General features: G+C 40.1%; 1 protein-coding gene across 3 annotated transcripts in view; it reads right to left on the minus strand.

The window, feature by feature from the left end:
• Nucleotides 1-10904: 10904 nt before the first annotated feature.
• The window catches only part of SEMA4A (semaphorin 4A), a 339742-nt gene continuing 333281 nt past the window's right edge, over nucleotides 10905-17365 (minus strand). For all 3 annotated transcript variants that reach the window (XM_053704470.1, XM_053704471.1, XM_053704469.1), the window contains exon 15: nucleotides 10905-13359. In XM_053704470.1, the coding sequence (XP_053560445.1) occupies nucleotides 12695-13359 (665 nt within the window). In that variant the 3' untranslated portion in view covers nucleotides 10905-12694. The remainder of the gene's footprint in view (nucleotides 13360-17365) is intronic.

Consider the following 17365-nt stretch of genomic DNA (forward strand, 5'->3'; position numbering starts at 1 on the left):
GAGACATGTGGAACCGTCCCCTTGGGGGTAGTTCCTTGAATTCTAGAAGATAACCCTGAGAAACTATTTCTAGCATCCAGGGATCCTGAACATCTCTTGCCCAAGCCTGAGCAAAGAGAGAGAGTCTGCCCCCCACTAGATCCGGTCCCGGATCGGGGGCTACTCCTTCATGCTGTTTTGTTAGCGGTAGCAGGCTTCTTGGTCTGCTTACCCTTGTTCCAGCCTTGCATCGGTTTCCAGGCTGGTTTGGACTGTGAGGCATTACCCTCTTGCTTAGAAGATGCAGAATTAGCGGCCGGTCCGTTCCTGAAATTACGAAAGGAACGAAAATTAGACTTATTCTTGGCCTTGAAAGGCCTATCTTGTGGGAGGGCGTGGCCCTTTCCCCCAGTGATGTCTGAGATAATCTCTTTCAATTCTGGTCCAAAGAGAGTTTTACCCTTGAAGGGGATGTTAAGCAATTTTGTCTTGGATGATACATCCGCTGACTAAGACTTTAGCCAAAGCGCTCTGCGCGCCACAATTGCAAACCCTGAATTTTTCGCCGCTAATCTAGCTAATTGCAAAGCGGCATCTAAAATAAAAGAGTTAGCCAACTTAAGTGCGTGAACTCTGTCCATAACCTCCTCATACGGAGTCTCTCTACTGAGCGACTTTTCTAGTTCTTCGAACCAGAACCACGCTGCTGTAGTGACAGGAACAATGCACGAAATGGGTTGTAGAAGGTAACCTTGCTGTACAAAAATCTTTTTAAGCAAACCTTCCAATTTTTTATCCATAGGATCTTTGAAAGCACAACTATCTTCGATAGGAATAGTAGTGCGCTTGTTTAGAGTAGAAACTGCCCCCTCGACCTTAGGGACTGTCTGCCATAAGTCCTTTCTGGGGTCGACCATAGGAAATAATTTCTTAAATATAGGAGGGGGAACAAAAGGTATGCCAGGCTTCTCCCACTCCTTATTCACTATGTCCGCCACCCGCTTGGGTATAGGAAAAGCGTCGGGGTGCACCGGAACCTCTAGGAACTTGTCCATCTTGCACAATTTTTCTGGAATAACCAAGTTGTCACAATCATCCAGAATAGATAACACCTCCTTAAGCAGTGCGCGGAGATGTTCTAATTTAAATTTAAATGTCACAACATCAGGTTCAGCCTGTTGAGAAATTTTTTCTGAATCTGAAATTTCCCCATCTGACAAAACCTCCCTCATGGCCCCTTCAGATTGGTGTGAGGGTATGACAGAACAATTATCATCAGCGCCCTCCTGCTCTTCAGTGTTTAAAACAGAGCAATCGCGCTTTCTCTGATATGCAGGCATTTTGGATAAAATATTTGCTATGGAGTTATCCATTACAGCCGTCAATTGTTGCATGGTAATAAGCATTGGCGCGCTAGAAGTACTAGGGGCCTCCTGCGTGGGCAAAACTGGCGTAGACACAGAAGGAGATGATGTAGAACCATGTCTACTCCCTTCACTTGAGGAATCATCTTGGGCAATTTCATTATTTGTGGCAGTACTGTCCTTACTTTGTTTGGACGCTATGGCACAATTATCACACAATTTTGAAGGGGGAGACACATTGGCTTTCATACATATAGAACATAGCTTATCTGCAGGCACAGACATGTTAAACAGGCTTAAACTTGTCAATAAAGCACAAAAACCGTTTTAAAACAAAACTGTTACTGTCTCTTTAAATTTTAAACAGAGCACACTTTATTACTGAATATGTGAAAATATATGAAGGAATTGTTCAAAATTTACCAAAATTTCACCACAGTGTCTTAAAGCATTAAAAGTATTGCACACCAATTTTCAGAGCTTTAACCCTTAAAATAACGAAACCGGAGCCGGTTACAGATTTAACCCCTATACAGTCCCAGTTACAGCCTTTGCTGTGACTTTACCAAGCCCAGAGGGGAATACGATACCAAATGACGCCTTCTAGGAACCTTTCCTACTACTATCAGCTCCTCACACATGCATCTGCATGTCTTGCACTCAAAAACAACTGCGCAGTAATGGCGCGAAAATGAGGCTCAGCCTACAACTGGGAAGGCCCTTCCTGACTGGAAAAGGTGTCTAACATAGTGCCTGACGTTAAAAAACGTTCCCCAAGTTTATAAGTGTGAATTATCAGCATAAACATGTATAAAATGTCCAAATAAAGCAATCGATTTAGCCCATAAAAGTGTCTACCAGTTTTATAGCCCATATTAAGCCCTTTATTCTGTTTGAGACTAAGAAAATGGCTTACCGGTCCCCATGAGGGGAAATGACAGCCTTCCAGCATTACACAGTCTTGTTAGAAATATGGCTAGTCATACCTTAAGCAGAAAAGTCTGCTAACTGTTTCCCCCAACTGAAGTTACTTCATCTCAACAGTCCTATGCGGAAACAGCAATCGATTTTAGTTACTGTCTGCTAAAATCATCTTCCTCTCACAAACAGAAATCTTCATCTTTTTCTGTTTCAGAGTAAATAGTACATACCAGCACTATTTTAAAATAACAAACTCTTGATAGTAGAATAAAAAAACTACAACTAAACACCACATTCTCTTAACCATCTCCGTGGAGATGTTGCCTGTGCAACGGCAAAGAGAATGACTGGGGTGGGCGGAGCCTAGGAGGGACTATATGGCCAGCTTTGCTGGGACTCTTTGCCATTTCCTGTTGGGGAAGAGATATTCGCACAAGTAAGGATGACGCCGTGGACCGGACACACCAATGTTGGAGAAAACCTTTCATGTTTCAAATAGGGCACGTCATTTTAAACAACTTTCCAATTTACTTATCACCAATTTTGCGTTGTTCTTTTGGTATTCTTAGTTGAAAGCTAGACCTAGGAAGGCACATATGATAATTTCTAAGCCCTTGAAGGCCACCTATAATCACAAGCTTTTGTATTTGCTTTTCACAGCAGGGGAGAGCTAGTTCAGGTAAACCCTATAGATAACATTGTGAGCACGCCCGTGGATTGTGGCAGACACTGCACTAATTGGCTAAAATGAAAGTAAAAAGATAATAAATAAAATGTCATGTGATCAGGGGGCTGTCAGAAGATGTTTAAGATACAAGTTAATCACAGAGATAAAAAAGTGTATTATTATAACTGTGTTGGTTATGCAAAATTGGGGAATGGGTAATAAAGGCATTATCTATCTTTTAAAACAACAAAAATTCTGGTGTTGACTGTCCCTTTAACTAGAGTACAGGTGAAATAATCTGCTCACCCGTCAGAAGATTATTTTGCCTGTGTTCTAATTAAGATATAATGAATATCTGGCCTATTAAGGGTCCTGTTGAAACACTGTTGTAGAGGTTTTTTGTTTGTAGTAATAGTTTTAAATTTCATCTTTTTTAAAATTTTCTATAGGAGTTGGTACTCTGTAGTTTATGGACATTTCTTAATTTCTGCTCAGATGTAAATGATGCATTGCATTTAATTTATATCTTCTAGCTGCCTTATTGTAGTGCATTGCAGGCTACTTTAAATGTGTTTTTGCATGATTGAAAGGGAAAATTCATTTATTTCTGCAGCTCTCCTTTTAAAGTCGCTCTGATACACCTTTCATATATTCATTCTACCTATGTTGAATAATATGGATACCACACCTGCATCACTTTAGTGTGCCTTTAAGGGAAAAGTAATCTATGTATTATTTTTGAAACACTAGGATTTACCAGTGCTATAAATAAAGGGGACTTTCAGTCATGACGTATAAAAAACTTCATGCTGAAAGTTCCTTTATTCCACCTCTTAGCCAATAGTAGTGCTTGCCCTTTAGCATTATGCCGTATGGCTAGCACACTATTGGCTAATAGGTTTTTCCGTGGGCTACCCGGAGGCACTTAACTCGACATAAACTCGCAGGCAAATAAAGGTACTTTCAGAATGAAGTTTTTATACCTCATGACTGAAAGTCCTCTTTATCTATAGCACTGGTAAATCCTAGCTTTCAAAAACACTAGGATCTACCCTTACTTTAACAGTGCAGGGTGAGTAATCTGCTATTACAAATGCATGGTTAAAATTTTTAACCAGAACATCTTAGTGCAGTCGAAAGTTGTTTTTAGTGCACCCTATACTTTTAATGGATAGAGTAGGAAGTACCTGTATTGCAAGTGCTGAGTTAAGTGTTGTAAAATGTAGAGCTTCTTGAAACCTGAAGTAAATTATTATTATTATTAATAGTATAGCACAGATCTACTTGTGCACCATCGGTGTAGCACACTGCCAGCTTTGTGCTGGAGCAATATCAATATGTATTTAACTGTACATTCCCACAGATGTCTATTTTGTGAGGAAGTTTGTGCACCTAGACTATCAGACATGCAGATTTTATTGTGCCTTAGACTATTGCTTGACCGCTAAAAAATAACTTCTACAAAATAGAATCACTATTGATTGCAATAGAGCTAAGTTAATGCACAATAGCGCTAAAAACATAATTTATGTAAGAACCTGATAAATTCATTTCTTTCATATTAGCAAGAGTCCATGAGCTAGTGACGTATGGGATATACATTCCTACCAGGAGGGGCAAAGTTTCCCAAACCTCAAAATGCCTATAAATACACCCCTCACCACACCCACAATTCAGTTTAACGAATAGCCAAGAAGTGGGGTGATAAGAAAAAAGTGCGAAAGCATAAAAAATAAGGAATTGGAATAATTGTGCTTTATACAAAAAAATCATAACCACCACAAAAAAGGGTGGGCCTCATGGACTCTTGCTAATATGAAAGAAATGAATTTATCAGGTAAGTTCTTACATAAATTATGTTTTCTTTCATGTAATTAGCAAGAGTCCATGAGCTAGTGACGTATGGGATAATGACTACCCAAGATGTGGATCTTTCCACGCAAGAGTCACTAGAGAGGGAGGGATAAAATAAAGACAGCCAATTCCGCTGAAAAATAATCCACACCCAAAATAAAGTTTAAATTGTATAATGAAAAAAACTGAAATTATAAGCAGAAGATTCAAACTGAAACAGCTGCCTGAATTAAGCAGAAGATTCAAACTGAAACAGCTGCCTGAAGTACTTTTCTACCAAAAACAGCTTCAAAAGAAGAAAACACATCAAAATGGTAGAATTTAGTAAAAGTATGCAAAGAAGACCAAGTTGCTGCTTTGCAAATCTGATCAACCGAAGCTTCATTCCTAAACGCCCAGGAAGTAGAAACTGACCTAGTAGAATGAGCTGTAATCCTCTGAGGCGGAGTTTTACCCGACTCAACATAAGCATGATGAATTAAAGATTTCAACCAAGATGCCAAAGAAATGGCAGAGGCCTTCTGACCTTTCCTAGAACCAGAAAAGATAACAAATAGACTAGAAGTCTTTCGGAAATTCTTAGTAGCTTCAACATAATATTTCAAAGCTCTAACTACATCCAAAGAATGCAATGATTTCTCCTTAGAATTCTTAGGATTAGGACATAATGAAGGAACCACAATTTCTCTACTAATGTTGTTGGAATTCACAACCTTAGGTAAAAATGTAAAAGAAGTTCGCAACACCGCCTTATCCTGGTGAAAAATAAGAAAAGGAGACTCACAAGAAAGAGCAGATAATTCAGAAACTCTTCTGGCAGAAGAGATGGCCAAAAGGAACAAAACTTTCCAAGAAAGTAATTTAATGTCCAATGAATGCATAGGTTCAAACGGAGGAGCTTGAAGAGCCCCCAAAACCAAATTCAAACTCCAAGGAGGAGAAATTGACTTAATGACAGGTTTTATACGAACCAAAGCTTGTACAAAACAATGAATATCAGGAAGATTAGCAATCTTTCTGTGAAAAAGAACAGAAAGAGCAGAGATTTGTCCTTTCAAGGAACTTGCAGACAAACCTTTATCCAAACCATCCTGAAGAAACTGTAAAATTCTCGGAATTCTAAAAGAATGCCAGGAAAAATGATGAGAAAGACACCAAGAAATATAAGACTTCCAGACTCTATAATATATCACCCTAGATACAGATTTACGAGCCTGTAACATAGTATTAATCACAGAGTCAGAGAAACCTCTTTGACTAAGAATCAAGCGTTCAATCTCCATACCTTTAAATTTAAGGATTTGAGATCCTGATGGAAAAAAGGACCTTGCGACAGAAGGTCTGGTCTTAACGGAAGAGTCCACGGTTGGCAAGAGGCCATCCGGACAAGATCCGCATACCAAAACCTGTGAGGCCATGCTGGAGCTACCAGCAGAACAAACGAGCATTCCTTCAGAATCTTGGAGATCACTCTTGGAAGAAGAACTAGAGGCGGAAAGATATAGGCAGGACGATACTTCCAAGGAAGTGACAACGCATCCACTGCTTCCGCTTGAGGATCCCTGGATCTGGACAGATACCTGGGAAGTTTCTTGTTTAGATGAGAGGCCATCAGATCTATTTCTGGAAGTCCCCACATTTGAACAATCTGAAGAAATACCTCTGGGTGAAGAGACCATTCGCCCGGATGCAACGTTTGGCGACTGAGATAATCCGCTTCCCAATTGTCTATACCTGGGATATGAACCGCAGAAACTAGACAGGAGCTGGATTCCGCCCAAACCAGAATTCGAGATACTTCTTTCATAGCCAGAGGGCTGTGAGTCCCTCCTTGATGATTGATGTATGCCACAGTTGTGACATTGTCTGTCTGAAAACAAATGAACGATTCTCTCTTTAGAAGAGGCCAAGACTGAAGAGCTCTGAAAATTGCACGGAGTTCCAAAATATTGATCGGTAATCTCACCTCCTGAGATTCCCAAACCCCTTGTGCCGTCAGAGACCCCCACACAGCTCCCCAACCTGTAAGACTTGCATCTGTTGAAATTACAGTCCAGGTCGGAAGAACAAAAGAAGCCCCCTGAACTAAACGATGGTGATCTGTAAACCACGTCAGAGAGTGTCGTACAAACGGTTTTAAAGTTATTAATTGAGATATCTTTGTGTAATCCCTGCACCACTGGTTCAGCATACAGAGCTGAAGAGGTCGCATGTGAAAACGAGCAAAGGGGATCACGTCCGATGCTGCAGTCATAAGACCTAGAATTTCCATGCATAAAGCTACCGAAGGGAATGATTGAGACTGAAGGTTTCGACAAGCTGATATCAATTTTAGACGTCTCTTGTCTGTCAAAGACAGAGTCATGGACACTGAATCTATCTGGAAACCTAAAAAGGTTACCCTTGTCTGAGGAATCAATTAACTTTTTGGTAAATTGATCCTCCAACCATGATCTTGAAGAAACAACACAAGTCGATTCGTATGAGATTCTGCTAAATGTGAAGACTGAGCAAGTACCAAGATATCGTCCAAATAATGAAATACCACAATACCCTGTTCTCTGATTACAGACAGAAGGGCACCGAGAACCTTTGTAAAAATTCTTGGAGCTGTTGCTAGGCCAAACGGTAGAGCCACAAACTGGTAATGCTTGTCTAGGAAAGAGAATATCAGAAACTGATAGTGATCTGGATGAATCGGAATATGCAGATATGCATCCTGTAAATCTATTGTAGACATATAATGCCCTTGCTGAACAAAAGGCAGGATAGTCCTTAAAGTTACCATTTTGAATGTTGGTATCCTTACATAACGATTCAATATTTTTATATCCAGAACTGGTCTGAAGGAATTCTCCTTCTTTGGTACAATGAAGAGATTTGAATAAAACCCCAGCCCCTGTTCCAGAACTGGAACTGGCATAATTACTCCAGCCAACTCTAGATCTGAAACACATTTCAGAAATGCTTGAGCCTTCGCTGGATTTACTGGGACACGGGAAAGAAAAAATCTCTTTGCAGGAGGCCTTATCTCGAAGCCAATTCTGTACTCTTCTGAAACAACGTTCTGAATCCAAAGATTGTGAATGGAATTGATCCAAATTTCTTTGAAAAAACGTAATCTGCCCCCTACCAGCTGAGCTGGAATGAGGGCCGCACCTTCATGTGGACTTAGGAGCTTGCTTTGATTTTCTAAAAGGCTTGGATTTATTCCAGACTGGAGATGGTTTCCAAACTGATACCGCTCCAGAGGATGAAGGATCAGGCTTTTGTTCCTTGTTGTGACGAAAGGAACGAAAATGATTATTTACCTTTAGATTTTTTATCCTGTGGTAAAAAAGTTCCTTTCCCTCCAGTAACAGTTGAGATAATAGAATCTAACTGAGAACCAAATAATTTATTACCCTGGAAAGAAAGGGAAAGCAGAGTAGACTTAGAAGACATATCAGCATTCTAAGTTTTAAGCCATAAAGCTCTTCTAGCTAAAATAGCTAGAGACATATACCTGACATCAACTCTGATGATATCAAAGATGGCATCACAAATAAAATTATTAGCATGTTGAAGAAGAAGAATAATGCTATGAGAATTATGATCTGTTACTTGTTGCGCTAAAGCTTCCAACCAAAAAGTTGAAGCTGCAGCAACATCCGCCAAAGATATAGCAGGTCTAAGAAGATTACCTGAACACAAGTAAGCTTTTCTTAGAAAGGATTCAATTTTCCTATCTAAAGGATCCTTAAAGGAAGTACCATCTGCCGTAGGAATAGTAGTACGCTTAGCAAGAGTAGAGACAGCCCCATCAACCTTAGGGATTTTGTCCCAAAACTCTAATCTGTCAGATGGCACAGGATATAATTGCTTAAAACGTTTAGAAGGAGTAAATGAATTAACCAAATTATTCCATTCCCTGGAAATTACTTCAGAAATAGCACCAGGAACAGGAAAAACTTCTGGAATAACTACAGGAGATTTAAAAACGTTATCTAAACGTTTAGATTTAGTATCAAGAGGACCAGAATCCTCAATTTCTAATGCAATTAGGACTTCTTTAAGTAAAGAACGAATAAATTCCATTTTAAATAAATATGAAGATTTATCAGCATCAACCTCTGAGACAGAATCCTCTGAACCAGAAGAACCATTATCAGAATCAGAATGATGATGTTCATTTAAAAATTCATCTGAACAATGAGAAGTTTTAAAAGACTTTTTACGTTTACTAGAAGGAGGAATAACAGACATAGCCTTCTTAATGGATTTAGAAACAAAATCTCTTATGTTATCAGGAACACTCTGAGTATTAGATGTTGACGGAACAGCAACAGGTAATGTAACTTTACTAAAGGAAATATTATCTGCATTAACAAGTTTGTCATGACATGCAATACAAACAACAGCTGGAGGAACAGCTACCAAAAGTTTACAGCAGATACACTTAGCTTTGGTAGCTCCAGCACCAGGCAGCGATTTTCCAGAAGTATCTTCTGACTCAGTTTCAACGTGGGACATCTTGCAATATGTAATAGAAAAAACAACATATAAAGCAAAATTGATCAAATTCCTTAAATGACAGTTTCAGGAATGGGAAAAAAATGCCAGTGAACAAGCTTCTAGCAACCAGATGCAATAAATAATGAGACTTAAATAATGTGGAGACAAAAGTGACGCCAAAAATGATGCCACATCCGGAACGCCGACACTTTTGGCGCAAAAGAACGTCAAAAATGACGCAACTTCCGGCGACACGTATGACGCCGGAAACAGAAAAAAAATTTGCGCCAAAAAAGTCTGCGCCAAGAATGACGCAATAAAATGAAGCATTTTCAGCCCCCGCGAGCCTAACAGCCCACAGGAAAAAGTCAAATTTTAAGGTAAGAAAAAAATTGATTGATTCAAATGCATTATCCCAAATATGAAACTGACTGTCTGAAATAAGGAATGTTGAACATCCTGAGTCAAGGCAAATAAATGTTTGAATACATATATTTAGAACTTTATAAAAAAGTGCCCAACCATAGCTTAGAGTGTCACAGAAAATAAGACTTACTTACCCCAGGACACTCATCTACATGCTGTAGAAAGCCAAACCAGTACTGAAACGAAAATCAGCAGAGGTAATGGTATATATATAAGAGTATATCGTCGATCTGAAAAGGGAGGTAAGAGATGAATCTCTACGACCGATAACAGAGAACCTATGAAATAGACCCCGTAGAAGGAGATCATTGAATTCAAATAGGCAATACTCTCCTCACATCCCTCTGACATTCACTGCACGCTGAGAGGAAAACCGGGCTCCAACCTGCTGCGGAGCGCATATCAACGTAGAATCTAGCACAAACTTACTTCACCACCTCCATCGGAGGCAAAGTTTGTAAAACTGATTTGTGGGTGTGGTGAGGGGTGTATTTATAGGCATTTTGAGGTTTGGGAAACTTTGCCCCTCCTGGTAGGAATGTAAATCCCATACGTCACTAGCTCATGGACTCTTGCTAATTACATGAAAGAAATATTTGTATGGTGCTAATGTAATAGTATTAATCCATTGTTCCTATTCTGATAAAACCTTTGTTGTCTTTCTGTGCAAACTTGTTGTGTTTTGCCTTAATATACTTTGCTTCTATTTCTATTTAAATACAAAATATGTATTTCACTGCATATCTTTCCTCTGTAAAGGAAATGTGAACCTGTATCTGCATGTAACAATTTGTAGATGCATTTACATATGTAAGTACCTGTCACAGCTTATACACCAGCTGTCTCTGTACAAACGCACTGCGTTCATTTTGGGGTATGCATCATATTTACTTGTTTTACTTGACCTCTCCTATATATCATCTTCATATCTTTGCACATACACCCTTTGTGCCTGCTCTATTGCTGTGTTCCAGTTGCAATATATTCCCTTTGGATTGCTTTATGTATACACACCTTGTGCACCTTTGTAATTAGGTACGTATATGTGCTTCCTATCTTTGTATACATGATTTATACTTGTCTATATAGGCTTATTCACAGTCTTCTATGGCCGATACACGGCCAACTTACAACTATAATGTAATGCAGGTTTGTGTTGCTTTGACAACATTACTTAATCATTGAAAGCATTAGAAGGATTCTTTGAAAAATCAATTTTTAATCCTTTTATAAATTAAAATAAAAATAAAGAAGGTTTATCACAACAATGTACATATAATACTGATATGGTTTGCGCAGAGGAAGAGATGTACAAGAAAAAAGCACAATAAACATGCACATTAGCATACCCGCCAACGGTGATCAATGAAAAACACAATCAACAGATCAAACCCTACTAAATAACGCCCTGGTGAGCAGAAGTAGCATGTGCATACACAAGTACACATATACTGTATAAATGTATATATTCTGTTTGTATAAAGAAGACACCCAATTACACTCACACATATACACATGTAACAACTAATGGCAGCTGTATAGTCATACTCAATACTTCTGTACATACACACCTGTAGTCAGCCACACAATGTTGCACTAATTGGTCATCTTTTTGTTTGCACCTATGACTGCTGATTTGCTATTTTCTTCCCAAGTCTTATTTGTTAGACATTGGCACACTGTTGGAGCTGGGTTTCTCTAAGCTACATAATGTAGACCCTAAAGATGAAACTGGTTTCTTTATCCATATCATAAGAATGTATATACGGCTTACAATGTCAGAGTGGCAGTGACAGCAAATGGTCCTTTCCTGGCAGTGCAATCATTAAAGCTCCAGGATTTCCTAAGAGACATTGAAAGACACGGAAATACATAATCTCTGCCATTTAAGTGGTTTTCCCTCATCACCAAACAATTCAATGGTGTTGTTGTAGAATCTGTTCAGCTTTTCCATAAAAATAGTTGTATTGATTTTTATTTGCAGTAAGTGGCTTTGAAACCCTTGTACAAGCTTTTGTGCCCTAGATTATGTAGGTTCCACCAGTGAAATGATCTCAGGTCCAGTTTCTCCACAGAAATTGAAACCAGGACACCAGCATCAACACATGTAACTTATGCGTTTTACCTCAAACTAAGGAAGAGGAGAGTAAAGATTATATACATGTGCAAACGGTAGCAGAAGTATGGAAAGAGATGAGAGAATAAAAAAGAAGGGTGGAATGGCAAGGGAGAAAGAAAGCAGAGCAAAGATATTGAGACAGGAACTTGAGGTGGGACACAAAGAAGAGAGATTGAGAAAAAGTGAAGAAAACAATGGGAAGGGGAGAGATAAAAAAAAAAGAATGTTGAGTGGAGAGAAGTAGGAATCATAGAGAACCAGAGACAGTAGGGAACAGGAGAGGGAGATGGAAAGAGTTATAAGAGACAGATAGAAGGAGGGTCGGTGTGACAGGGGTGGCAAACTGTGCAGGTGAGGAGACGTTTCACTGTTTTTGCTTCATTTCCTGCAGTCTAGGCACTCTTGGCTTTTTGAGAAATCCAGCCCAACCAGCATGCTGTATAGACAGTGACTCTTGTTCCACTTTCTGTTGTTGCAGTCTTGGGCTCTAACATCTTAAATAAGGTGCAAACCCAAATATGAAATGTACGTAGGCAGAGCTTGTTTGCATCCGTTTTCACATTATAAAAGGAATTAGCAAAACAAAATAAAAAACAAAACAAAAAAAGAGTAAATACTCTTCAGTATCTGCTCTCACTTTAGTCTGTGTGCCATTTGTAGGTCACTGTTAATGGAAGTAGCTCTCCTTTGAAAGACTTACAATGTCCATTTTATTCTTCTCCATATTACTGATCCCAGAAGCGCTCTTTTTGTGGAATGTATTACATTAAGCCTTTCTTATGCAAGCCAGTGACCGAAGAAGTAATATAATAGCCCTCAGTAGTTAACAATCAAACAAGTAGAAAGATTCAACAGTCAAAAACAATGAACTCAGACATTTTCCTGGCCAGGGTCTGCAGATGCCCCTCCATTAGGGGTCATAAGGTTCATGCTGTTGTTATCTAAGTCCCTTTTATCTTCAGGTTTAGAAATATTACCACAACATTGCCCAGTGAGGTTTCCAATATTTGCATAGGTCCCATTAAGCGGGGTTCTTTCTTTGTTGGCCAGTTTTTCATTTTCTGGGGTGCTGCATCCCTGTATTTTGCTCTTTGCCTTTATTTTGTCACGCCAGGTGTACAGAGCCAGCACCAAGATGCCACATAGAGTCAAGGACAACAGCACAGTTACCACAACAAACTGGGCATAGTAATTTTCTGTGTTGCTGAAGGGAAACATCTGTCCATTTTCTCCATCAAGTGCCTTGTTGCTCTCATCCCCATTGTTTGTGTAATCTGTATGGCTGACATCTACACCACTTGGATCCTTTACCCAATATCGAGCCACCTTGTACCTAAAGCCATTTTCAACAGCAAAGCATTCATACAGTCCTAATGTGACACCTCTAACAACCAACACCAGGGTATCCTTGGAGATAACAAGATGCTTCTCTGAAGCTATCATGTTGGGGTAACTCCAGCTGTAGTTTGCCAAAGCTGACAGTTGGGGGCAGTGAAGCTTCAGAATTCTGTTGTATGGGACGGTGTAGTTAATGGCTAGAGAGAGAAACAGAACAAATAAATAAATGTTAGATGTAATGACACATTCAAAGCAATGATTAGCCCGAGAATAGTATGTAGATGTATGTTTAAAAATAATAATGGAGTTGATCACAATCTTGTTTTCAGGAGATAACAATTTCTGAAACTTGGCTGGTAAAATCACATTGTTTTTCAATTGATCACAATCCTAAAATGCTTCTGCCCTTAATGCACATCAAGCTTGAAATATTTACCTCCCAGAAAAAAAACATGTAATTACTATTTTCAGGCAATTTCAGGGGTTTAGTGATGACATCAAAGGTTGAATGGGCTACATATGGAATGATCCCATTTAATACTTTGCAATTAAAAATCACAGAAATGTGTATGTGTATCTCTATAAGGGATTTGAACAAGGGCATTTTAATTTATTGATGTAAATGTGATTATTATACACTTTTTTAACTTACATTGAGTGGGTAGCTTTCGTATCTGATTGATTATCCAACATGAGGATGGGTAATTTCAGTATGTTCTGCTTGTGTGCTTGTGTTGTTTATCAAATCCTTTTAGCTGTGGAATTTTAAAAATTGCCTTTTAAGGGCCAGATTCCATGTGGAGCGCAAAATTATATTTGCGCTCTACACTTGTAATACCAGTGCACACCAATGTGCGTTGGTATGATAAGTTCATCTCAATGCAAACGCGACCTTGCGTTCGCATTGCATGAAAGCTTTGCACTCACAAGCGCACACTTCCATAGGCTCCAATGGGAGCCTCGATCTGATGCCGTCAGACACGGCACAGAACCTAGCACATCGAAGGGGTAAGTTGCGAAGCGATGGGCAACAAAGTGTAAATATATATGTATATGAATATATACAAAGATAGACATGGACGATGGCACTCACAGGACTTTTATGTATTACAAAAGGTTTCTTTATTATACAAGCATCATCAAACATGAGGCAACGTTTCGGATATTTACATTAGCTTTTTTCAAGACCATCTCACTCTGAATAGATGAATTGCGTTCTAAAACGCCATTCTGAATCAGAGTGTATATACACATATTAACACATAACTAGATATGTATATAAGCATATACATATATATTTTGAGCAATAACACAGTCCCCATAGATTACAATGTAAAGGCACTTTCAGTGCCGTTTTTTTTTTCTAACAAAACACATCCGCAAACTTTAAGCCCTTAAAACTGCTAATGTAGTGAATGTAGCTCGCTCCCGCTACCAGACCAGAGTGGTGTGATTAGACAGAGTGGTGTGATTAGACTGGTGGTGTGATTAGACAGAGTGGTGTGATTAGACTGGTGGTGTGATTAGACAGAGTGGTGTGATTAGACAGAGTGGTGTGATTAGACTGGTGGTGTGATTAGACAGAGTGTTGTGATTAGACTGGTGGTGTGATTAGACGGGTGGTGTGATTAGACAGAGTGGTGTGATTAGACAGAGTGGTGTGATTAGACAGAGTGGTGTGATTAGACTGGTGGTGTGATTAGACAGAGTGTTGTGATTAGACTGGTGGTGTGATTAGACAGAGTGGTGTGATTAGACTGGTGGTGTGATTAGACAGAGTGGTGTGATTAGACTGGTGGTGTGATTAGACAGAGTGGTGTAATTAGACAGAGTGGTGTGATTAGACTGGTGGTGTGATAAGACAGAGTGGTGTGATTAGACTGGTGGTGTGATTAGACAGAGTGGTGTGATTAGACAGAGTGGTGTGATTAGACAGAGTGGTGTGATTAGACTGGTGGTGTGATTAGACAGAGTGGTGTGATTAGACAGAGTGGTGTGATTAGAATGGTGGTGTGATTGGACTAGTGGTGTGATTAGACTGGTGGTGTGATTGGACTAGTGGTGTGATTAGACTGGTGGTGTGATTAGACTGAGTGGTGTGATTAGACAGGTGGTGTGATTAGACTGGTGGTGTGATTAGACAGAGTGGTGTGATTAGACAGAGTGGTGTGATTAGACGGGTGGTGTGATTAGACGGGTGGTGTGATTAGACTGGTGGTGTGATTAGACAGAGTGGTGTGATTAGACTGGTGGTGTGATAAGACAGAGTGGTGTGATTAGACAGAGTGGTGTGATTAGACAGAGTGGTGTGATTAGACTGGTGGTGTGATTAGACAGAGTGGTGTGATTAGACTGGTGGTGTGATTAGACTGGTGGTGTGATTAGACAGAGTGGTGTGATTAGACTGGTGGTGTGATTGGACTAGTGGTGTGATTAGACTGGTGGTGTGATTGGACTAGTGGTGTGATTAGACTGGTGGTGTGATTAGACTGGTGGTGTGATTAGACTGAGTGGTGTGATTAGACAGGTGGTGTGATTAGACTGGTGGTGTGATTAGACAGAGTGGTGTGATTAGACGGGTGGTGTGATTAGACTGGTGGTGTGATTAGACAGAGTGGTGTGATTAGACTGGTGGTGTGATAAGACAGAGTGGTGTGATTAGACAGAGTGGTGTGATTAGACAGAGTGGTGTGATTAGACTGGTGGTGTGATTAGACAGAGTGGTGTGCTTAGACAGAGTGGTGTGATTAGACAGAGTGGTGTGATTAGACAGAGTGGTGTGATTAGACTGAGTGGTGTGATTAGACTGAGTGGTGTGATTAGACTGGTGGTGTGATTAGACAGAGTGGTATGATTAGACTGGTGGTGTGATTAGACAGAGTGGTGTGATTAAACAGAGTGGTGTGATTAGACTGGTGGTGTGATTAGACAGAGTGGTGTGATTAGACAGAGTGGTGTGATTAGACAGAGTGGTGTGATTAGACTGGTGGTGTGATTAGACAGAGTGGTGTGATTAGACAGAGTGGTGTGATTAGACTGGTGGTGTGATTAGACAGAGTGGTGTGATTAGACTGGTGGTGTGATTAGACAGAGTGGTGTGATTAGACAGTGTGGTGTGATTAGACTGGTGGTGTGATTAGACTGGTGGTGTGATTAGACAGAGTGGTGTGATTAGACTGGTGGTGTGATTAGACAGAGTGGTGTGATTAGACAGAGTGGTGTGATTAGACTGGTGGTGTGATTAGCCAGAGTGGTGTGATTAGACTGGTGGTGTGATTAGACAGAGTGGTGTGATTAGACTGGTGGTGTGATTAGACTGGTGGTGTGATTAGACGGAGTGGTGTGATTAGACTGGTGGTGTGATTAGACAGAGTGGTGTGATTAGACTGGTGGTGTGATTAGACTGGTGGTGTGATTAGACAGAGTGGTGTGATTAGACTGGTGGTGTGATTAGACTGGTGGTGTGATTAGACAGAGTGGTGTGATTAGACAGAGTGGTGTGATTAGACTGGTGGTGTGATTAGACAGAGTGGTGTGATTAGACTGGTGGTGTGATTAGACAGAGTAGTGTGATTAGACTGGTGGTGTGATTAGACAGAGTGGTGTGATTAGACTGGTGGTGTGATTAGACAGAGTGGTGTGATTAGACTAGTGGTGTGATTAGACTGGTGGTGTGATTAGACAGAGTGGTGTGATTAGACTGGTGGTGTGATTAGACTGGTGGTGTGATTAGACAGAGTGGTGTGATTAGACTGGTGGTGTGATTGGACTAGTGGTGTGATTAGACTGGTGGTGTGATTGGACTAGTGGTGTGATTAGACTGGTGGTGTGATTAGACAGAGTGGTGTGATTAGACTGTCACGCTCCTCGCTTCTGAGGCTCTGTTGCTTAGCAACATCCATTGCCTCTGAAGCTGTCTCACTCTGCTTACACGCTCCCTGAAGCCGTCCCATTCTGCTAACATCACTCTGGGTTCAAATTCCGGGGTGTCCTTCACCTGATGCCCATTTGTTTTTTCCTTGCTGTGGTTTTGTGAGTACTCATTTTGATACTTTGCTGCCTGATTTACTGTTAACAAACTTTGCTTGCCTGACCATGTCTCTGTTTAACCCTTTCAAACCTGAGGATACTTTGCTGCCTGATTTACTGTTAACAAACTTTGCTTGCCTGACCATGTCTCTGTTTAACCCTTTCAAACCTGAG

The sequence above is a fragment of the Bombina bombina genome, chromosome 1 (assembly GCF_027579735.1).
Source record: "Bombina bombina isolate aBomBom1 chromosome 1, aBomBom1.pri, whole genome shotgun sequence".
In the NCBI taxonomy this organism is placed as follows: domain Eukaryota; kingdom Metazoa; phylum Chordata; class Amphibia; order Anura; family Bombinatoridae; genus Bombina; species Bombina bombina.